Raw genomic sequence first — 24,971 nt, 5'->3', positions numbered from 1 at the left:
CTTCCGCCCCCCGATGGTGTGGGGTCTTCACGCCTGCATAATCCCCTGAGCCTTTCCCATTGCTTATACAAACACCTGCTCCCAGCTCCTGAAAGCCTCATCCACAGCCACGACACAGGCTCTCTGACAACAGACTCCTCCCTGGCCGAGCACTCCTCCCGCTCGGAGAGTGAGTCCTCCACAGCCATGCTGGAGGAGCTGCAGATTGGTGACTCTGACACCACTGGCCGTTCTGAGACACCCTCCCCCACCTGGGGTCAGAGGTCTGCTATGACAGATGGCACCACCTTAACCACCCCTGCGGCCACTCATGTAATTATTCTGCCTTTCTTTGCCTCCACCGTTTCCTTAAAAGGACTGATTTGTTGTGCCATCTCATTTTTCGGCTGACATTTTTATTTGCATAGGTGTTGATTCCCAAACCAATTCTATGCCATCTGTCAGGGAAATCATTAGTCATCCTATAAGCTTGCTTAAGGCTGAAAAAGTCACTTCATTCTCTTCATTCATTTTAGAATTACTTACAGTTACTCTAAAATAGTTACTTACGGTTTCCCGTGTTACTGTAGCTGATAAGTTCTACAGTGATTTGCCTTATTAGCTAAGTATACATCACAATATGTTGTGATCATAAAGTCTAAAACTTTTCAAAAAATTTTAACCCAGTATTAATACATGTTAGCAGTTTTTCTCACAGACTCACATTAATGTGTCCTGTGTGACTCTTTTCTATATCCTTTTTCTCACATAAATGATTACTGACTGCATGAGGCTAATTTTTCTTGCTCCTCCTTCTCTAACAGCTAAAACTTTTGAACTCATCTATTGTCCAGGAGTGAATGATGTCGATAATCTTATCTACCTTTCAGAAATTTAGCTGTACGATTTTTAAAAATTATTCTTCCTGAGCCATTTCAGGACAGAAATTTATGGATACACTTTTTTATTTTGTTTATCAATAATTTGTCTTTCATTTATAGCAATATATACATCTTTTCCATACATATATTATTTAAATATATCTATGTGATAAGCAATCCCTAATAAATGATCTGTGAATGGCTAAAATGTTTCAAAATTTTATGGCACAGATTCTGTATTGCATATAATGTCTAAGTAATGGCTTCCATTTAAGAGACACATAGCTTCAGGCAAAAAAATCGGATTTTTTTTTTTAATTGATATTATAATGAGGTTCCGAATAAGCACTGTCAAAGACAAAATTTTATTTGTGCTACATAGTTTTATGTTCTATCAAGCTGATAAGTCTGCAAATTTTATGCACAGAGAAATGTTATAATAAGCCATATGTTTTTTAAGACACTACAATTTACATAAAGTAAAAGATGCTTTTTTTGGTAATGGGATTTGGTATTCCCCCAGTGGCTGTGTCTAACACTTTGCATTCAAATGCTCCATTCAGAGACTGGCTACAGAAGGAGCCTCGTTTTCCAGGCCTAACCCCATAGCGAGTCCCTCCCTGCCACGGAGGACCAGCCCAACTACGGGCACCAGGAGCACAGCAGGTGTGGGTTCCTCCCATGCCCTACTGTGCTTCAGTGGTTCTTAGCTTTTAAAACTTTACCGGGACCTTTAACCAAAAAAAGAAGGCAGTGACAGGGTATCAATCTACCAACTAAACTGTTCAATTTTCTGTTTTTAAGACTTTACAGGAGACTAACTGTCTTATATACAGTCTTGTGGGCACGAGCAGAGCTACTTGTAAGAGGAATTAGTTGCAATTATCAGTTTAAAATTGCAAATAGATTATTCATGACATGTTTTTCCTAATAATGAATTCACTATAACAATACAGTGTTTTCTAAAATGCTAATGATATTATTTTAGTCATAAAATCCTGATTGGTTGAACACAATCAAAGAATAAATCTACTCTCAGTGTTTACTTTTTTAACCCCTAGTCAATATTATTGAAACCATCAAAATAGGATTCAGAGCAAGTTTGTAAGTTTAGTAATATAGTTAACCTGACGGTTTTTAATAAGAAGGATTCTTCAGCTTTTAACATTAATTATAACATATTATAATAGTATTACAATGATACTGACAAAGATCCACCAAACTTAACTTGGGCAAGGAGGTGAAAGTGTTCTCAAATCATTCATCAGAGGTACATAAAAGCTCTGAAGATTTGGGCAGGCCTGTGCCTCACAGTTATTTGAACGTCCAGCTCTCTCCAGGGAGCAGGTCCTCAAGATGTGGCTGGTTATGATATGAGTGTAATTTTTCTAACAGCTTAGAGAATTATTTAATCAATAAGCACAAGGCTTGTAATGAAATGTTTATTGATTTGGAGACATAAGTGGTATGGTTATACAGTAATGAAATTAGACTTATTCTAGGTCATTTGAAAACCCATTTGCTTTAAAGTGAAATCATAGAAATACACAGTTACTATATCTATGTTTCAAGCCTGTGGAATAGAAGTTTGTTTTGTTTTAAAATAAGTAGAAAAGTTTCACAAATTATGCTTCTTTATCTGTGTGCCTATGTGTGTTGTGTGTATTTAGCTATAATTTTAACTAAACGTTCTTACTAATGTTTGATCTTATTTGCATGCATTGTGTGCGCCCTGTAATGATCAGTACTGTGCCGTGGGTAGACAGGCATGCTTAATAGTCCTGAGCTCGATATCTGTGAACTAAGCCAATTCAGTTCCATCAGAATAGATACCTATTGAACATCTACTCTGTCATCAGCACTAGGCTGCATGTTATACAAAATATTAAAGAAGCATATATATGACCATCTTCAACAAGAAGCTTGAGATACCATTGGGGATATAAAATAGTCAGATACGGAACAATCAAAACAATGAATAATTAAGAAATCAAACAGAGATTCATGAAGTGCTCAATGAGGCTGAAGTAGGGAGAAGCCAGTGGTTGAACATGTCTCTCTGATCCTTTACCAGGTATGTGATCCTTCTAGAATAGGTTGCTTCATGATATATACATCCAAACAACTAGGTTCCTTATGTTATTCACCAGCTCTGGAAACATTCATTCACTAGAAGATATCCCTGACTAAGTCTGAGAACCAATCCCTTGCCTCATGTCAAAGGACATCCACGTCAATGCTGCATGCGGAACAGCACGACCGTGTTCTGACTGCTGACGTTACGACTGTCAGAGCAAAGTCGTCCTCCACATTTACTTGGTACTGACTCCTACTGATACCATTTGGCACCTCTGTTGGCAGAGTGGCATGCCCGCTAGTCAGCCACTTTCATTCTTCCTAACCACTCCCTGGGCCCTCAGATACACAAGAGAGTGATTTTCAGAAATAAGGGAATAGAGAGAAGGCAAAGAATGTAGCATGCCCTCTGACATCAGTTTTCAAAATAAATAAGAGCTTGGCAGCTGATTACCGTCGTGTGATTGGAAGTCTTTTATTATCACCTAATGGAATGATGTTTACAGGGAACTATGTGCTAATTTAACTCGATGCCTTTGCACTTTTCTCAGAGCCAGATAACAGTGAATGGAAACTCAGGAGGTGCCGTGAGTCCCATGAGTTACTATCAGAGGCCGTTTTCCCCCTCGGCATATTCTCTCCCAGCCTCACTCAACTCCAGCATTGTCATGCAGCACGGCACATCCCTCGGTAAGTAATTTACTCACCGCGATTTCCATGGCAACCTCAATGCGGCAAGTACAACCACAGGAGAAAGATATGCGGCATCAAGGTGAGGCGGGAGCGCTCAGCACTCCGCTATTTCATGACCCTATCCCCAGGGAGAAACTGGGGCAGAGGATCCAACATGGGAGGAAATGGGCACCATGCTATTCCAAGACCATGTCTCCACCTGTGTCTGAGCCTGGTGTGGGCACTTAGATGTTTGAGGTGGTGGAGTAGAAAGAAAAAGAAGATGGCTACTTAGGGCAAGGGGGTTTGTGCCACTGGAGGACATGAATGCAGGTTTTCCACTAGGGCAGCTTGTTCCGATTTGGAAGAGCTTCCACCATGGACTATTTCCTGGGGTCTATATAAGGGAGAATCGTTTGACAGTTAAAACAGTGTAACAGGAGGACAGGCTGTCCCACAAAGCAGGGACGCAGTCATCTACTGGCTCACACAAGGAGAAAACCACCATTCAAACCAAGGCTGGAAGACCTGCAGTCAGGGATATGGTAGCAGGAAGCCACACAAGAGAAACTTAAGTGTTCCCTTAAATGAAGGTTCTGTCATTGTATAGAGCAATCGTTCTCAACCCTCTGAGGACTAGGAATTCGGTGAAAGATAGAGCTCTCCTCCAGAAAACAAATGGACATACGGACGTTCATAAAAAATTGTAAGCAGATAATTTCCTGGGGCTCATGGACTTTTTGTGGCCTCCTGCGAAAGAAGCTTTGCTGTACAGTGATAGAAATGCTCTTACATGGTCAAGTATATTCGGGTAGTTCAGAAAATAATGTGATAAATACTTTTTTTTTTTTTTCGAGATGGAGTCTCACTCTGTCGCCCAGGCTGGAGTGCAATGGGGCGATCTCGGCTCACTGCAACCTCTGCCTCCTGGGTTCAAGTGATGCTCCTGCCTCAGCCTCCTGAGTAGCTGGGATTACAGGTGCCCGCCACCACACCCAGCTAATTTTGTATTTTTAGTACAGACAGGGGGTTTCACCATGTTGGCCAGGTTGGTCTCGAACTCCTGACCTCAGGTGATCCACCTGCCTCGACCTCCCAAAGTGCTGGGATTACAGGCATGAGCCACTGTGCCCAGCCCATAAATATTTCTTAGTTTGTAAAAATGTAACTTAAAAACCTAAAATATCAAAAAAAATACGAAATTGAACTATCATAGGAATTCAGGCTGAACAAGTTTCCATGATGTCGACTCACTAGGAAGCTTCTAGGACAGCAGGGAGCAGAGGGGAATTCTCAGGACAGCGGCAATATCCTGCACCTCCCAGAAAAGGAGAGGCCCGGTCCTCTGGCCACAGGGGCCAGCAACAGGGGGAAAGAAACTAAAACCCGGGACTTGAACCACCGTGTCTTCTTTGACACAGACAATGCCTCCTTCCCCAGCACTGATTCAGTATTGAGAGGCTATGATGCTGTTCGTTTATTCAGGGATGTTTTATGTCACCATCCAGCATGTGCATGGTGGAACTCAGCTTCTGAGGTCGACCAAAGCTCTATAACTATAAAACTTTAAAGGTAGCCGTGGGACTTATTAAAGTCTAAATATATCTGTGCCTTCGCTGATGCTATGCCTGAGGATCATCTGTGAATCCTACAATGATGTCCTTTTAGAGTTAAGAAAGTACAACTGGCTTATGCCGAAATTTTGCCCTTTAACAATCAGCCCATAGTGTGGTGTTATAATGGAAGTCCCTTATATCTAGATTGTTTAAAATGGAACTATGCATTTACACACATATAAAGTAAAACTCGACAAATTATTCTAGCCACAGCTTTTTCCCAAATAATTATTAACAAAGCCTGACTCTGTCTCATTGCCTGTCTTAGTGAATGCAGTTTTATCCCTATCCCCACCCAACAAAAAAAAATATAAATACTTGAATGTAGATAGGCTTTGATTTTAGAATATATTGATAAGTAGATTTTACATATAAAATATTCTGCATGGGAAGAAATTCCCAATGTAAACACTGAACAAATTCCAGCTGGCCAGTGCTGTGATAAAGTTTCGGAGGAATATGTACATCTACCTTACCCTAGATGAATTTTACATTTAGTTTAAGACAAAAGATTGCTAAGATGACAGCTAGTGGACCATATATGAGCATAATAAAGGGTTCACTTATATTGCATAAGGTATGGGTTCATAGAATGTAACGGATCAGATGTGAAGGCAGAGTTGATTCTCCTTGCTTAGAGTAGGACTCTGCACATGCTGGTGTTCAAAAAACATTTGTCGCTAATAAAAATACTAGTATCTCGTCATCTAGCATTCAGCATGGCACATGTATACATATGTAACTAACCTGCACAATGTGCACATGTACCCTAAAACTTAAAGTATAATTAAAAAAAAAAAAAAATACTAGTATCATGGAGGCCCACTCAAGTCCTTTTTGGAATTAAATAGAAAGTCAATTAGTGTCAAATATCTCACCATGTCTTAATAAGGACTAGCTTAGCCGGGCGCGGTGGCTCACGCCTGTAATCCCAGCACTTTGGGAGGCTGAGGTGGGTGGATCACAAGGTCAGGAGATCGAGGCCAGTCTGGCCAACATGGTGAAACCCCGTCTCTACTAAAAATACAAAAAAAAAATTAGCCGGGCGTGGTGGCGGGCGCCTGTAGTCCCAGCTACTCGGGAGGCTGAGGCAGGAGAATGGCGTGAACCCAGGAGGCGGAGCTTGCAGTGAGCCGAGATCGCGCCCCTGCACTCCAGCCTGGGTGACTGAGCAAGACTCCATCTCAAAAAAAATAAAGAAATAAAAATAAGGACTAGCTTGAATGTTATTTTCACATTCAAGGGGCCAGTAGCAGGGGGAAAGAAACTACAACCCGGGACTTCAACCACCATGTCTTCTTTGACAGCAGCCAGCACACCTCCTTCCCCAGCACTGATTCGGTGTTGAAAGGCTATGATGCTGTTCGTTTATTCAAGGACATTTTATGTCACCATCCAGCACATAAACTGCACATAAAGCAGTTTTATAACTAGCCTTATCCATTCTTCATCAAAAAATGTATTAAAAATGACTTTCTGATGCAAACTAAATTGAAAATAGTCATAATCATAGTAATAGCAGTTACAAATGTTACAATGGATTTTACCTCAGAGAGATCTGAATTTTAATTACCCTTATATTGATGAGTTAAAATTTCTTAAAAGCTTACTTATGGCCGGCCACGGTGGCTCACGCCTGTAATCCTAGCACTTTGGGAGGCCAAGGCGGGCGGATCATGAGGTCAGGAGATCAAGACCATCCTAGCTAACATGGTGAAACCCCGTCTCTACTAAAAATACAAAAAATTACCCAGGCATGGTGTCACGCACCTGCAGTCCCAGCTACTCTGGAGGCTGAGGCAGGAGAATCACTTGAACCCAGGAGGCTGAGGTTGAGACCACACCACTGCACTCCAGCTGGGCGACAGAGTGAGACTCCATCTCAAAAAAAAAAGCTTACTTATTTTATACAAATTTTTCATGAAAAATACATTTATACATGATATATATCATATACACATAATGATATCAATGAGTCCCACCCTGAAACATGAGAATTTTTTTCATTTCCACCTTAAAGGACTTTCTGAGTGGCAGTCCTGACAAACCATGACATAAAGAGTATATACAAAGTGTCATTCTTTGTCACCAACATTTTCAAATTAATTGCAGAAAAATAGAAAGGCATATTATTAATCATACCAGAGGAATGGTAATAATGATGATTTTTTAAAATTCCTGTATACTAGGAGTAAATGGAATATATACTGCATGTCTGTACTCTGTTGCTTCTGAAAGTATTCTAGAAGTTACTAAAAAACATGAAGAACTTGATAAGCCTCATCTACATTATATCCTTAGGGCAGTTTTTGTCATCAAAGAGTAAAAAGTCATAGTTTTTGATATTTTAAGGTAAAAATGCACATAGGAAATCGTACTAATAATTTTACAGCATTTATTTATTCAGAAGCTTTCATGTCCAAAGGCTTGGATGTGAAGATTTTTTTAAGTGATTTTTGGTTTTGCTTCATTTTTATGAAATCACTGTTACTGACTCAACAGTCATGTCTTTGTCTGGAAATACATTTCAAAACTTATAAATAATAGTAGTAGCAGTATCACAAGAATAATATTGATGTAAATGATGACCTGAGGGAAATTACTGAACTTGTCTCAGCTCCTGCCCCTTATCTATAAAACTGGTTCTTGCTCCCCCATCCTGCCCTCCCTCAAAGATTACTGGAAGGATAAGAAGAGATAATGCATTTAGAGCACTTCCTAACTCAGAGGCCTCCACACAGTCATTTAACAAATGCCATTCTTCCCTCAGCCTTCTTCATAAAACGGTGAGACCCTTGTTGGTATAGGTCTGTTCCCCGCACACCTACACAGTCTCCACCAGCTCAGATGGAAAGTAAGTGAGTTAAAAGGGACAGTGATGGCAATATGGTCTCTGTGTTACAGTTGGCATAAATATACAACAAGACACATGAATTTATGATTCCCTGTGCAACGAATACATTCCATGTTACCAAATTTTCTGTGCAGATTCCACAGACACATATCCCCAGCATGCGCAGTCTCTGGATGGCACCAGCAGCAGCTCTATCCCCCTGTACCGATCCTCAGAGGAAGAGAAGAGAGTGACAGTCATCAAAGCCCCGCATTACCCAGGGATCGGGCCCGTGGATGAATCCGGAATCCCCACAGCAATTAGAACGGTAGGAAATGCCAGCGTGTGCGTCTGTCTGGGGCTGTGCACAGACTCCACAAAGGACGGATTGTCCACGGCTTTGTGCATTCCTAGGGTCTTATATAAGGAGGATTGCCCTCCATGCCATCCGAGTTCTCATGAATGTTATGCTGTGTGTGGCAGAGAAAGAAAGCTGTTGATGGGAGAGAATTACACAATCTGTTTTTCCATTTGAATGAAACATCATGAACGTTGCGATTTTGTTAAATGGTAAAACTATGTTGTGTGGTTTAGTTTGTTTGTTTGTTTGTTTTTCTTTTACCTTTTACCAAGGAGGCTTAGGGCAATAGAGAGAAAAGAGAAGGAACAAGACAATGGAAATTCTTTGGCTGCATTGAATTCCCACACGCATTGCAAATAAAGCAGTGATGTGTTCGTTTTTTGAAATAGATGTGTGTTAACACCGGGAGATTGGAAGCTGTGATTTGGGAGTTGGGAGGTGAGATGATTGGAGTGAAGAGAGTTAATGTCATGGAAAGGAAAAGCTGTCTGAAGAAAAATACACATTTTAATGTCCCTCTTCAGCCGTGCCTGCTGAGAGCTCTCCTGGGATGATAAGTGAAAGTGTTTGGATTTTTTTTTAAGTTTTAAAACTCTGCCAAAGCATTGCTCAGTGTATGTGGGCAGCCCCTTCCGGCAAAACGCAGCAGTAGCAGAGGCAGCTTCTGAGAGCCTGGGCAGGCAGCAGCTGGCTGACCAAGTCCACTGGAAGAGAAGGCTTGTGCCAGCCGGGAGAAGGAAGCCGGGGACAGGATGAAAGCAACAACACCTTTACAGGTGAAGCTGGGGGCCATGCGGGGAGGGACCGCAGCTGCATATGCTTTGCAGCAAGACCCATGTAAAGCTGGGGTGTGGCCAAGAGCTGCTCCCCTGGAATGCAGACCTGGGCAGCCACGACAATAAGGGATAGAGGCAAAGAATGGGAAAGAGAGCAGGAAAAAAAAAAAAAAAAAAAAAAGCCGCGGTAAGATTGGAAACAGTCAAAAAGAACTAACGATAAAGTGTGGGGATTTTCTTCTCTCCTTGACTTTACATTCTTATATGGGGATTATGTGTTTTATATACAGACAGAAGAGTTTAAAATGGATTATTCTCAGCATCTATATTACAATTGGAAGCCAAAAAGTAAATCTGTACAGCAGTTACTGGGGTTTTAGACTCTTTAGATTGAGGAAATGTTGAATGTGATATGACATTCTAACAATCTGTCTTGAAACTGACGATTGCCATATTTATGTGCCAAAGAAAAGTTCAGGGATTATGACCAATATTCTTCATTTTATGATGATTACATGTTTCTGGTGATGAAGTTTTCTTGTTCATTTCCCTTCTAAGATTTCTGACTCAAAATGGTTAAATTTGAAACTTTCTTCTAATTATATAGGGATAGACAGTCAGACAGAAATGGTGTCATTGGTTTTGTGTAACTGGCACTTGAGGCATAGTATAGACAAAATTAAGAAAGCCCTGATTCTATGTAGTTATAGATTCTGTCTGAGAGGATTTTATCAAAGATATCTGAGTATGTTTTTAGGTCAATAAATGATATATAATGGACATGCAAGCCTGGTCCATGTTTTCATCCTTTATAAGACATAATTTCCTTAACTAACCAGACTTTGCCTGGTTAGTTTCAAAAGGAAAAACTGAGATGCTAGAGATGGTTGATGAAAATTAAATCATCTTAAAATTTTTAAAATGTTTATCAACTGCCAAATCAAAAGCACGTTTGGGTATGCATAAGCAAACACGCTAAACATTTAATGCCAGTTTCCCTTCTATAAAATAGAAAACATAATATAACCAATGCAGAAGTTCCTTATAAGGAACTGTAATTTTTATGCACAATTGTTGTCTTACTTGGACCTTTAAAACTTGACAAAGAAGGTCCAGGTCTATGAGGACTCTCCTCTTACACTGACTATACACAGCCCTCCAGAGTACATCCCCATGTATAGCTGTGGTTATAAATGTCAAGTCAGGCTGTCTCTGAGCCACAGCAGGCCAAGACTCTCCAAGGTTGTTTTTCTTTCTCGTGTGTAGAAAGTAATGATGATCAGATTCAGTGTATTTGCCAAAGGCGGTACTGTCACAATGTACCATGCTGCAGTATCGTTTTAGCCTATGCCGAGGAAACAGAATTTTGTAAAGTCATCCAGAAACTCTAGAAAGCCAAGAGTCAACAAACAGTACTTTTGAGCTATTTTAATGCAGGGAATCAGCTCTCCAGATTGCCCTCTCTCATGTGACCTGGGACATCTATGTGAACCTTTCAGTGCTGTTCTTCAAAACAACAAAAATCGCCAGGGCTCAGCTCCCATGAGATTGTGTCATTAAGACCAGCTAGTTAAGTGAAATACAAGATTCTTTTCTTCTACTTCCAATATAACACTTGTTTGAGTATTTTCAAAACTGAAAAGGAGAAAAAAATAGAGCAGAGTCACTGTATACTGCTATGTAGAAAATATGTCCTTTTTTTTCTTTTTTGAAATCTCTGCGTGTTAAATCAGTGTAGAGTTCTGATGTTTTGAAAACTGTAGGAATGTAAAAATTCAGGTCTATTTAGTCAAGGTTGTAGAAAAAACGGCATAGTGAATTGCTAGTAGCTATTTTTCATGCAAAATGATTTTACATACAAAAGTAAACTTCCTGAAATTTGAGTAGACTATTTTCTTTTTCTCAGCCTTAGGCATAGCGATCTCCATGATGGCATTTACAAAAGGAACTTTAAATGCTTAGAGTACTTCTTTTAGAAAGGGACATAGAGTTTTAGTATTTTATTTTTCCAGCTTCATATTTCCCTTTGCCAGCAGGGCATTTTCTGGCATCTTTGTGCTCACCATATAAAGCTAGCAGATGGCATCACTGTGAGATCCTACCTGATATAGGCCCTCCAGCAAGTGAAGAAAAAAAAACCTGTCTGTCAACATGTATTGCCATATACAGTGATAGGACTTACTTAGTAGCCTTCCTTGTTGCCATCAGCACGTCCAGGAAAACATTTTTGCACAACATTATGTTGTATTTTCTGTTGCTTTAGTACAGTAAAAGAAATGAGGTTTAATGAAAGAGAAATCAGTCCTTTATAAAAATAAACTTTCTTGAAAGATACATGTTTAGCAACTTTGAACCAGCAAATAATAGACCCTTGCTTCACCACTGCAATCCCTTCCACCATGTCCCATCCTTTGACTGAATATTCGATCAATAACCTCAACTCTTCCATGGAGAAAGAGTCGAGAATGAAGAGCTGACTCACAACGAAGTCAAGTGGCCCTTCATGTTAACCTGTATTCGGGGTGATTTTTCAGAATAATATATTCTCAGAGGTCAAAATAAATTTAGATATAGCACAAAACCCTGAATGTCCAGATGAAAAATGCAGTGACCACATTTCTGGGGGAAAAAAAGATCAGGCAATAAAATCTAACCCAAAGCTCAGTCTATTAAGTATAAGAATGCTTTTGTATCAGTCCTAACAGAAGTTTTTAAATCGAGATCTGTCTTGGAACGTCTGGTGTGTTTAGTTACTATAAGCAGAATCATCAAGCCTGTTGCCCAGGTAGCTCTCAGAGAGTTGGGGTAAGATCTTGCCAAGCAAAATCTGTGAGTATGATTATAAAAGCATGTGTCTACTTTTACAGGTATCCAGAAAGGCAGAGCTCTATCCAATAGGCTACGTTCATTCATTATTTCATTCTACAAATATTTGCAGTTCCCTAGTGTTATTATTTATTGAGTAGTTATTATATTCTAGTCATTGTTCTAGGTCTTGTGTATACATTGTCTCATTCGATTTCCATAACAATCCTATGACTTAGATATAATTATGTCATTTTAGAGAGGAGAAAACTGAGGCTCAAGAAGGTGACATGACTTGCCCAAATTCGTATTGCTAGGGTGTATTAAGCAGCAATTTAAGGAACCAAGATTTGAATCTTAGTTCAAGACTCTACATTAATTTCATCTTTCCACTACAGCCTACTGCTCCCCTCATGTCCGACGCCTGGATCCGTAAGGACTTCTACTCTCAAGGAACCTACAATTTTAGCCGAGCAAATGTTGTATACACTCTGTTATCATATTAGCATTTTTGAAGCAATATCTACATTCTTAAATTTTCTGTAGGACTCTGGGATGCCTACTACATTCAGTATTTTAGTAGCTTAGACTAGTAAATAGCAAATTTATTTCTCTAGAGCCACGCTGATCAGAATACAATTTGAGTCAAAAATATTCCCCAGTTAATTCTGAAAACACTGTCTTACAGAACATTCAATAAAAAGCATCTAAGGATAATGATCATTATCTACCAAAAGGAGTTAAACAAATTAGTACAACAATAACTTACATTAAGTGAACTTTATATATTTGTGCAAATATCAACTCTCTAGTGCTGGGTACAGCTATAACTTGAAAAAATAAAACCATAGCATCTAATGTTCCAACTCAGCCTAAATTCAAACACAAGGCCATATGTTTACAAACTGCACACATAACTAAGTAAATTGCTGAAATTGTCATGAAGCCATAGCAAAGAGTCAGAACATTTTATCACAGAATGGGACTCTGTTATTAAGAACATAAAATAGAGAAATGAAAACACTGAGAAGCGATGTTGATTGGAAGCCAGTTTGTAACCACTGGATGCTCTCTTCATTACAGACAGTCGACCGGCCCAAGGACTGGTACAAGACGATGTTTAAGCAAATTCACATGGTGCACAAGCCGGGTATGTCTGCTGCTCTGCTTTCTGATGAGGTCCTTGTGGGTTGAAGGGAGTACATTCGTCTTTTGCATCGGTTTGATTCACACACAATGTCAAGACCCCAGCAAACTCCGTGTCCCCTTTGTTTTCAGCATGTCTCCTGTTCTCCTTCTGTCACCCCTCCGGTGACAGATCCCTGTGCCTCTGCCTCCCACCTGAGCTGCCAAGAAGCCTCCCCATGGAGGACAACCAGGCACTCTGGCCTCAGCCCTCCATCCTCCCCTGTCCACAGTCTAAATTGGTGTGTTGCCTGGGTGAAAAACACATTGTTCCTCTGTCCACCCCTGTCTGCTCTCATCAGGAGAGTGAGCCTGCGCGGGTCTGCCTGAGCCTGCTCTGTAGACAGGAGACCACTAAAGCACTTAGTAAAGGAAATTTGCGATCCAGAGCAGAGAGGGTTCTGGGGAAGCGAGGACAAGGGCCTGACTTTGCATGCTATGAAGAGGGCAGCAAGACAAATATGTTACAGACAAAAAAGGGCAGTTTGCAGAGGCCTGTGGTGGCACACACCTGTAATCCCAGCTACTCAGAAGGCTAATGTGGGAGAATGATTTGAGCCCAGGGGTTGGAGGTTTGGAGACTGCAGTAAGCAATGATCACCACTGCACTCCAGAATGGATGACAGGGTAAAACCCTGTCTCTTAAAAAAAAAGAAAGAAAGAAAGAAAATGGCATTATGAACTAGGAAAAATACATTGCTTTTCTAACAAATTTCTGTTGTTTGTCTGAAGTTCTGCTGTCTCGTTGTCCTTTGGTGACAATCTATATTACCATAATATTTATGTTTCATTTTCTAGATGATGACACAGACATGTATAATACTCCTTATATATACAATGCAGGTAGGATGGGTTTCCTTGCTCGCAATGACTATTTTATGCTCAGCAATGTTTGGAAGAACGACACGGTCACCTTTTTTCCCCTTCTGTTTGAGCACGTGTTTTCAGTTCATATATTAGGAGGAGGATTTCTTTTCTTTTCTCAGAGCATGCGTAACAAAAGGATTGACTTTTCTCATGGAAATGAGAACTAATACTGGTTTATCTCATTCATTCCCACTATTGGTTTATTCTCAGCTTCAGGAATGTTTAACCAAAGTGTGAAGGATAGGCTGAAAGGACACACTGTAACCCAGGGTACAAAATAAGATAAAGATCTTTTATCAGCAGAGAGAATGATTACAATTGTGTAAGATCTTTCAGATACACTTCACCAAAAACAAGTCAAACAAAGTATTCTGTGACCTTGTCCCTGCCTTTTGCTCCAAAATGCAACCATTCATTGAAAGAGTTTAAAAATCCCCCTTGGCGGGGCCACTTTTCTGACTCAGAATTGCCAGTGGTCACAATAGAATGGCTTCAGTTCCAGGCACTGCCACTTGGATTGGCGAGCCTTGGTATCTCGTGCAGGGGTCTGCAGGCTGGAAGGAGGGACCCCTGACACATGTTTTTCCCTTCATCACTTTCTCCTGAGTGTTGCCTCAGGATTCTGCCCAGGGCTCCTCTCCCTGCCCAGTCACAGGCTCAGGACAGGTGCACAACTATTTTTTTTCTTCTTTCTTTAGACCAGGCTCGGAGGCTGGCACTGCTCCCCTCCCCTTCAGCAGCTGCAACCTCACTTGGGGTCCTCTGGGCAGCCTGGGGTCGCATGATCCTCCTGTTCTGCACCCCTGGAGACCACATTCAAGCCCTTTAACTATTTGGGATTGTGCTCCTATCTCCAAAGACAAATTGATAGAGGGAAAATCAGTAGAACAAACTCAGCAAGCCCTCTGGGTTTAAGTCTTGGCTCGCCCCACTGATAGCTTGAGGCCCACAAAGATGTTTCCCTTAATTTCATCCCTGCTCCCACGCCCACCAAACTCACCTCCTTTATTTAGCTCAAAAGTTGAAGTCCAACTGTTGAATCCAAGCAAAACTGTAAGTGTAGATGTTGTCTCTTTTCATTTGCTGTGGAAATGTGCATGGACTTTCAGGAGAAGCGAACGGGTACAAATAGAATTAGCTCCAATGATTGGGTGCAGGAAAATTTAGAATTTTTATAACTGTTTTAATATTGAGGTTTGTGTCACATTAGTGATTAGTGAATGGAACAGCAGTGACATATTACTTTGTACAGCCCTACAAGCTGATCATTTGATCAGTGGACGAGTCAACTGCAGCTAGTCTCTTTGCTCTCTACTAACCGTGCAAGCCATGGCTTCACACCTTGCACTTTTCTGCCTTTTTTTCTATACCATCCCTGCTCCCCTCTTGCCCTGCTCACTGAAACTCATTCAGGGCTGACTCTGGACTCGTGGGTTCCATAATACCTTCTCTGAGCAATCTACCACCTACTAACATCCTTTAATTCTTACTATGTGTTTTCTTCATTTGGTCTTTATTATCTTTTACCAATTATTTTCCATCATAATTCTATTTGTGTCTGATTATCCCAGGTGCACTCTAAGCATATTGAGGACTCATGTTTCCTTGTACCTTGCACAGCACTTTATAAACACAACTGTGTGCAATATTTTGTTTGACTACAATTAGCATGTCAATTTTCATATGTAAATCAGGGTTTTTAAAGTATTAGAAGATATTTGGAAACAGTTCCGTTTTTAATCTTGCTCTGAAAACTGAACTATTTTCTTAGTGTATACAATTGAAGAGAAAATTTGCTGAGTGCTTATAAGTTTATTCCTAGTACCAGTCTGAATTATTACTAGTTCTGAAATAATTGACAAAGATTTACTGTAATCAGGGCTTAGGTACAGAATAAATTTGTAATTAATAAATTAATGGAAATTAGTACATTAATATTAATAAATTAATAGGAAACTACCTTCTAATGTATGCATTATGAATATGCTTATTGATAATAATTTCTATGCAATCATTGGCTATTTTGAGGGGGACAAATAATTTAATTCATTTTTAAGAGGTTATTTGCTTCTGTTTTTTGTCTGCTTTTGTTTTTTGTCATGATAGGTCTGTACAACCCACCCTACAGTGCTCAGTCACACCCTGCTGCAAAGACCCAAACCTACAGACCTCTTTCCAAAAGCCACTCTGACAACAGCCCCAATGCCTTTAAGGATGTGTCCTCCCCAGTGCCTCCCCCACATGTTCCACCTCCAGTCCCGCCGCTTCGACCAAGAGATCGGTCTTCAACAGAAAAGTAAGGCATTTCCCCCCAGGGTGGCCTGTATTTCGCTTAGGATAAAAATAAGGCTGCATGGCATTCAGTAGAAGAATCAGTGCACCTGTCACAGAGAGAGCGGATGTATAATCTTGCTAGTCTATACATATACCATATTGACCTCCTCTGCTGAGATTGTAGCAAATGTTTTCCCTGTCTTGTTTCATGATACTGGAGTGCCCTAAATTAGACTTGAAGTAATATGGACACATTTTCTGCTTTTTGATCAATACATACATATAAGAGACAAGTAAATAGAAATAATGGACATGTACTTCCTTTGGTGTACCAGGCTACAGGCTATGCAGTTCATTTTCTGTTTCCCCAGGTCTATTAATAAGAGACATTTTTGAAAGCAAGGAAAGTTATTCAAAAATCATAATGAGGCATTAGTTAATAAGTGTCTGTGACTTGTTTCTACCAGTTTTTCAAGCTAATACGAGTTTTCCTTTCTCCACTGAAATATTTTTATACAAACTATCTGCATGAAAATAAAAATTTATAAACACTTTTTTATTGTGTTATTTTTACTGGGATTATGACTAATACTTCTACTTATAGGTAACCTTCATTGAGCGCTCATTACAAGCCAAGCACTAGGCTAAGTGCTTTTTCTGTGTCATATCATTTGATTCCGAGAACAACCCAGTGAGATACTTTCTATTTTAAAGAGGAAGAAACTGCAGTTTAGAAAATGGTAGGAACTTACTCAGCTCATGCAGCTCGTTATGTCCAAGCCAGGGTCCAAGCTCAGCTCTGATTAAACCCAAGGCCTATGCTATCCTAGCAATTAATAAATAAGAATATAACAATTATTTCTTATTAATACTGGTTAAGTGTTATCATACCCATTCCAGAAAAATTGTATTCAACACCCTGTTGTACCATTAAGAGTAATTGATGATCAGGCCAGGCGTGGTGGCTCATGCCTGTAGTCCCAGCACTTTTTTTTTTTTTTTAAATGGAGTCTCACTCTGTTACCCAGGCTGGAGTGCAATGGTGTGATCTTGTCTCACTGCAACCTCCGACTCCCGGGTTCAAGCAATTACCAAGTAGCTGGGATTACAGGCACCAGCCACCACGCCCGGCTAATTTTTGTATGGTGTTTCACCACCTTGGCCAGGATGGTCTTAACTCCTGACCTCGTGATCCACCTACCTTGGCTTCCCAAAGTGCTAGGATTACAGGCATGAGTCACTGCACCCAGCCAGTCCCAGCATTTTGGGAAGCCATGGTGTGTGGATTGCCTGAGGCCAGAGGTTCGAGACTGGCCTGGCCAACATGGCGAAATCCCATCTTCACTAAAAAAAAAACAAATAAAAATTTTATAATAGAGTAATTGATGATCATATAGGGCACAGCATCCCACCAAAACACACACATCGTGTGTGAAAGGGGTCTCATTTTAATACCAATCTCCTCAGGATGATTATGTGAGGCCTTAAAATTGAGAAACAGTTTTCTAGACACAAATTGTTATCTTTGTCATCAAAAAATAACCAAAATTAACGTTTTGATTTAAAGGTATTACCCATCTGATATGTTTTGTTAAAATTAAATATCTCATTAAAACATATGATAACCTCCTAAAAAATTCCATATGGCTTTCATATGTATTATCTCATGTAATGCTCAAAACTCCTCTGCAAGGAAGAACAACACATTACTGCTGTCTGTGTTTTACACAAATGGAAAAAAATGAAGACTGAGAAAGTTTAAGGGGTCTTGCTCCATATCACTCATGAATTTAGTAGAAAGCTAGGGCTTGCCCCTAATTCTGTCTCTTAGAGTGTTTCTATTTCCAACGGGCCATGGAGCAAGAATTTCATTCCATTCCATGGAAGCAGAATTACCCCCATCTACAGTCAGAAAATCCTTCCTCCTAAAAATCATGGCCCCTGGGAGGCTGAGGAGAGAGGATGGCTTGAGCCCAGGAGTTTGAGTGAGATGGCAGCGAGCTATGATCACACCACTGCACTCCAGCCTGGGCAACAGAGGAAGACTCTGTCTCGAAAAAAAAAAAAAAAAAGAAGCCTTCTTCTTTAGCTCAGCAGCCTAGAAAAGCTTAATTTTGTGAAACACTTTTTTGAAGCTTTCCTTTGTAAGTCTTCTGACAGCCTCTTGGAAGATATTCCTTGGGGGAAAAGTGCTGGTTCCCATGAGTGAGATGTTTGACTCTGGTTTTTCAAGGCTCACACCAAAAGACAACCTCCTGTTCCACACTGCCTGCTCTGGTGCACGCCAACCCACATGACACTTCTGTACTCTTCCCAAGCGATGATCCCACTTCAAGAAATAAGATCAAACATGGTGTGTGCATTACTCCTTGTCACTTTGGATCAAGGATCACAAAGGTCACAAAGTGATGGGTTAAATGCTCATAGTTCAGCAGAGCATACTGCCACCTATTTTAAGCACAAACATACACAGCTGCCATTAGGAACCCAGGGACTCACTCTCTGCGCGTCTACAAACCCCTCATGTGACTTTTGGAGCCAGTGGCGGGGGAATGTGGCATTTTTCGCAGGTTAACTTTTTATCCTGAGAGATTTTTTTAAAACTATGCTAAAAGTAATGTTGAAAACAGATAACTGGTTTTACACAATTGCTTTAAGCAAAAAGGATTATTTTAATGTGTGATTTGTTGTTTATTTCTAGGCATGACTGGGATCCTCCAGACAGAAAAGTGGACACAAGAAAATTTCGGTCTGAGCCAAGGAGTATTTTTGAATATGAACCTGGCAAGTCATCAATTCTTCAGCATGAAAGACCAGTAAGCACTTGTCATTAAACAGAATATGCCAGCTCGCTGGGCTCCCAGGGCTCCCCAATAAACCTGAATTTCAGACCCATTAGCAATTTTTGTCACAAAGGTAATCACTTAGAAATCATGTTTATTTTGTATCATGATTTGTACATCTCATCTCAGAATTGAAAGATACATGTTCTAATATATTGTCTTTACTGACCAAATACAAGTGTATGTGTGTGTGTGTGTGTGTGTGTATTTATATATATATACACACACACACATGCAGGTGTATATACATACACATATATACACATGTGTATACACACACACATATATATATTTATATGCAAGATTCATTTGCATGTAACTATAACTGTGCCTAATCATTAATCAGAGTTTAACTTTTAAAAAAGTTCATAAATGCAATACTTAATTGCTATCATAGCTTGCTAATGAGAAAAATCATTAATTAATCTCCCCAATATACATGGACCCAGGCAGTTCTATCCCTTGTTTTCCATATTGGCTTTTTAATATTTCTTTGGATGAAGGGAGAATTTTCCAAATGCCCTTTTCATAACAAGTTGTTTTAATTGCTTCTTATTAAATCCCTCCTCAGGTTACCAAGCCTCAAGCTTCCTGATTGATTGTCATTCTAATGGATCAAGATTATATTTCACTTTGCAGGATTTTTTCCAATTATTTAATTATATGCAAACAAAAATATCTATACACTTAAGAAGAACCACTTGCCTCCTCGAAGCGCAGGTTCACACATAGGTCTTCCCTTGGCCTTCTTTGGTTTTGATTCCCCAATACTCCCTTGCATGTCCTTTGCTTCCCCTCAGAAATCAGTGCCCTCAGGATTTTCTTTGAAACTCCACAGTTCCTCTGCATCTCCTTCCAAACCTACTTCTAGGAAAACATTTGCAATCAATTGCAATTTACTCTCATTTTTGCTTTAAAAGAATTTTAGGTGTCAGTGAACAGGAAAAAGAGAGTTTTCTTTGTGGAGCTCCTTCAAGAGTCTCCAAGAAATCACACTCATATATAATCCAAGGCCAGCCCTGTGGTTTAATTGGAAACTCTAGCCTTGCCACACCCAACATGAGTGTCCTTGATTGAGTCTTTGAAACCCTGTGTTTGTGGTTGTGTTCTGGAGAGGCATGTTCAAAACCTTATCATCAGATAATTCATACATGATATTTGTCTAAGCCTTCTTCCCCTTTCTTTAAATAACTCATATCTTTTAGAGTAACAGGACTACAAAAGAAAAACTGAAAGGAAAAAAAAATCACTGATTTGCAGGCACCATTGCAAACTTGTAACCCATTTACTAGTTTCTATGATTGAGTATCATGCTACTCTGAAATTTCCAGAATGACAATTGAGTGAAACACAATGTCATCATTGCAGAAAATTGAAAACAGTGAAATAATACATCTCAGATTTAAATTAAATAACAAAATTTTAATGATCTTTCTAGTAATTTATGAGACTCTTAGGATAACGAACATGGTAATGGTATTGGAATGCTTTGGTAGCCGTGGTGTCAGGAAACAGGATTGGTTTTAGACGCTCTCCCACCACAATGTTTCTATTATTTAGTCATTCAGTAAAACTGACTGAGCACCAGCTACATGCCAGGCTTTACGTGAGGTGCACAGCGGGGAACAGGACACACTCTCTACCTTGAGGAACTTCAAGTCCATCATTTAATATCTATGCAAGACTAGATCTGAGTTTGTGCAAAGTAAACAGCCTCTTATATGGTTAAAACAGACGCACACCTAAAAAACCCTCCCTTTGCTCCCTTTAGGGTTTATACATTGACCCTATCATTGTGATTGAAATTCTCACATTACTCTTGTCTTTGGGTTAAAAAAGACTTTAAAGACTCCTCGTTTTACAATAGCAATAATAATAGCAATAGCAATCATTGTAAATCTTTACTGAGCACTCACTGTATGCCAGGCTCTGTAATTAGTAATTTATGCCTTATCTCATGTAAAGTTTCCAACAGCCCTATTAAGCAGACACATGGCATTTCCATGTTACAGATGAAGAGACTGAAACACACATTAGCTCGCCTTGCCCCAGGGACACATGGTGGGAGCCAGAACTAGGAGTTGAGCCGAGGCATACTCATGCCTGGTGCACTTGGTCGCTGCTGTACAGCCACTCCAGGTGTGGCTGAGCAGGAAACACATTGAAGTAGTAGTTACTTGATTCACTTATTTGATGATTTTGCAGTATAAATTAATTTATTTATTGGCTAATTTATAATAAAGTATACTTGATTTACTTTATCAGAAACTTAGGCCCTAAGTAGTTACCACACAGGACCAGTAGATGTGACTGGTTGTAAGACAGGAAACTCTGGAGCCATGAGTGTGACAGAGATTCGAGTGTGGCTAGGTCTCTGCAGCCACAGGAGAAGATAAGTAGAAGGAACTTAGAAACTTGGAAGGAAATGAGAATGGCTATCTTATGGAGAAATAGAAAGAACCAAAAATGTTAACCTTCCTAAACAATTTTGGAGAGGACCAGCCTTAAGCAGAATGGTTTGAGCTGGCCATATAGGACATGTTGGGCAGCCTTTCCAGTGTAGGGCCAGCTCATCATCTTTTTAAAAAAATTAGTCCTGACTTCGTTTCAATTGCCTCTATAAATTAGAAAACAAAAAGAGCCAAGTGGGCCGTGGTGATGTAGAGACTGGCCGCGTACTGATATAGTTTACATAAGATTCTGATGTGTTGAAAATACAGGCTAGAGGTTGAAGAGCAGGCATGCTGAATGAGAGTGGCGTCGCAGCGATGGCCAGTGCTGAGGGGTATCAAGGTCTTATTCATGCATTCTCATGTCTTTTGACTCCAAGATGGCTTGGAAACATTCCTTTGCTCTTTTCATTTTCAATTTTTGAAAAATATACACAACACCTGGGCAATTCTGTGTTGCTCTTTTGAATCTCTACGTGGCCTCTCCATCTGCCCACTTTTCCAAAGGGTCATCTTGGGTTTTCCCCTCTCCTGCAGTGGACTCAGTGTCGCCTGCCAGGAGAAGTGCCACTGCCGCTCCTCTCTTCTGGCCCACAATTGTCCGTGCCTGGACTACAGTGACAGCCACCTGATTCATTTCCCTACCTCTCCAGTCTAGTCTCCACACCACAGCGAAGGCAATCTTTAGAAAATCTTTATAAAACCTCCAGCTCAAAATTTTCTCTGGCTCTTCACTGTCCTTCGAGCAAAATCTGAAACCCTGAGCATAATTTATAGAAGACCTGTGATTGGGCTCCAGCTGACCTCTCCAGCCTCATCTCTCCTCCCACCCTCCCTGCCTCGCTAGGTTCCAGCTGCACAGAACTTTCAATTCCCTCCTTGCTGGGCCTCTGTAAAGGCTGCACCTCCCCACCAGGAAAAGCTCTCCCCACCACCTCTTCCTTCACATGGAGAATTCCATCCCATCCTCCAGGTCCCAGCACAGTCCCACGTCCCCCAGGGAATGTGCCTGACTCCTCTGCATTAGGTTGGAGGCTCTCCCTACTGTGTGCCTATGGCACACTGTGTTCCTCATGAGATCTTGAGCTTCTTGAAGGCAAGGGCTGTGACTGGTCCACCAGTTGTATCCCAACACCTGGCACAATGCCTGGCCTGTAGCAGGTGTTCAGTGAATATGCATTCGTGGAATTTCTAAGTGAATGAAGGAACACAGGTTTCACCCTTGCAGTCAGTGGAAAAAGTTGGTGAGGGACTGAATCCTTGTTCTGTTGTTTATCCATGAAGCCTATATATTTCTAGTGCAAAAGGCCCAGTGGGTCTCAAAACATTCTTGGAGGGGTTTGACACACTGCTATTAGTAGTGACTCATAATTCCATGATTCCCTGGGATACAGAGGAGGCAGGGAGGTAGTACTGTTTGAACAAAAATCTCCCCAAGACCCTGGCAAAGAGATCTTCCTTAGGAATCAGTGGCATATGCGTTTATGTTCTTTAACAGGGAAAGTAAAAGTGAGCGCACTTTTTTGAAGCTCATAAATACTCATGTGACTGTAAATTTAGAAATGTTAATTAATTGGGCCTAATGTTTGATCTGGAAAAGTACTTAGCAGTCACCAGGAATTTGCCTTGAACTGATTCGAACCACAAATCAGAACCGTATTTCCACAATTTAATTTTTCCATGAGACAATCATAAAAACTCTGCTGGGATTATATTACTAAAACCTTTACATCCCATTGCATTGGATATGTTTGTAGGTGAGTAATGTTAAATTTAAAAAAAAAATTTAATAAAGCATTTGTTTAGGACCTCTGTATGCTTGATAAAGTAAAAAAAAAAATATGAAAATGTTACCCTAACCTACAATAACTAAACTTGAACATAATGATAAAAGCAGAAGAAAATAGTCATTGAAAACACTGTGCAGAGTTGAAATGCAATTTAAACCCTTAATGAACTTAAGCTTCTTTATCAATAAAGATTGTCAGTCAATACTTAACTATAAAAATTTAAGGAGTTTCATCTGATGACCATTAAGAATTATCCCAACTAATAATGTATATAGCATTTATTGTGAAACCACAATAAATATAAAACACGGTAGTCAATGTCATTAAAACTTAAAATGGAATGAGCATAATTTGAAAAACAAAATAGCCCTGGCACTTCTTTTTGTTTAGAACAACGTATAGAAAGCACATGCCTCACTGAGAATACTTAGTGGAATCTCGATAACCACAAAAGCAACTAAATGCTTTTAAATTATAGAAAACACTAAAATTTTTAAAGTTGTTCACCCTTGGTAGCTTTTAAGTAAGGATCACTTGTGATTTATAGTTGTAGCTTTTCTTGAACACATCCTCTTGCACTGATGACACAAAGTTAGTTTTAAACGGAGGTTTGCTGGTGGGTTTTTTTTTTTTTAATGAAAAGAAACAACAACAAAAAAATCACACCAAGGTTAGAAAGATGCATATCAGTATCTTTGCTCTTTTGCCTTTTATGAGCAATTAGAATAAACCGTAATCATACTTCCTAAATGAGTTTCTGAGTGTTAATATTAGTGCTGTACTCAAAGGAATGTCCATGTTCCACATGGAAAGTGTTAAATTACTGAGATTAGTGATTTGTGTGCATATCCCTCTGTTGACTGACCATCTGTATGTGTGTCACTGACTGTTGCGAGGCTTCTGTGTTCCTTAGCAGTGCCTCCAGGTCACCATAGGACATTTAATTATTGCATGACTTAAAAGATTCAATACGGCAACCGCAGCAAAGAGAAAATTCTAGTTCTGCCACTAACACTTCCTTTAACACAACTCTGCTCAAACATGTGCCTTTCATTGCATTCCAAAGTTATCGATAATTACCAGCTATCATTGTTTTGGGTGTTTTCTCTGCTAATTTCTATTGGCACGCATTCTAGATAGTTGCCCATTGTAACTATAAATTGACTATTTAAATAAACAAAAGCATAATTCATGGAAAACTGCCATTCTAAGGTATGATGCAAGATGGTAGATATTCTGCTTCCTTTTCCATATTCTATCATAGAGATGCATTACTATAAATCAGGACTTGGTATATCCATTTGTTACATATTTTCTTAATGTGGGAGTCAAAGTGAAGCTACATAGCTAACAAGTCTTATTCATTTAGTAAGTTGGCTGCCCTCTGCTGTTCATAATGTTTCTTAAACAGATTCATTTCCTCTAAGAGAAGTTTCTATCTCCCCTTAGCAAAACAAAATACTATTCTTGAAAACAGAAGTTATAATAATTAATGATATCATTCAGTGTGTAACATTAGAAACTATGAAGTTTAAAAGAGTCAGAGGTTAGTTTTCCTGTAGA

The 24,971-nt window shown here is 39.8% G+C and overlaps 1 protein-coding gene across 25 annotated transcripts in view; it reads left to right on the top strand.

Annotated features, from left to right (window-relative positions):
* SORBS2 (sorbin and SH3 domain containing 2) overlaps positions 1-24,971 on the top strand; it is a 373,741-nt gene that overhangs the window by 293,398 nt on the left and 55,372 nt on the right. For 14 of the 25 annotated variants that reach the window (XM_055112071.2, XM_055112070.2, XM_055112073.2 and 11 more), the window contains 6 exons: positions 3,488-3,626; positions 8,213-8,385; positions 13,083-13,149; positions 13,983-14,027; positions 16,158-16,347; positions 19,027-19,141. In XM_055112071.2, coding sequence (XP_054968046.2) covers positions 3,488-3,626; positions 8,213-8,385; positions 13,083-13,149; positions 13,983-14,027; positions 16,158-16,347; positions 19,027-19,141 — 729 coding nt within the window. Of the gene's footprint in view, positions 1-3,487; positions 3,627-8,212; positions 8,386-8,435; positions 9,195-13,082; positions 13,150-13,982; positions 14,028-16,157; positions 16,348-19,026; positions 19,142-24,971 lie in introns of those variants that run through there. The other 11 variants (XM_055112089.2, XM_055112083.2, XM_055112081.2 and 8 more) reach the window with 8 other exon arrangements.

The sequence above is a fragment of the Pan paniscus genome, chromosome 3 (assembly GCF_029289425.2).
Source record: "Pan paniscus chromosome 3, NHGRI_mPanPan1-v2.0_pri, whole genome shotgun sequence".
Taxonomy (NCBI): domain Eukaryota; kingdom Metazoa; phylum Chordata; class Mammalia; order Primates; family Hominidae; genus Pan; species Pan paniscus.
The sequence above is the reverse complement of the archived record's forward strand: the minus strand, read 5'-3'. Positions and strand labels throughout refer to the sequence as shown.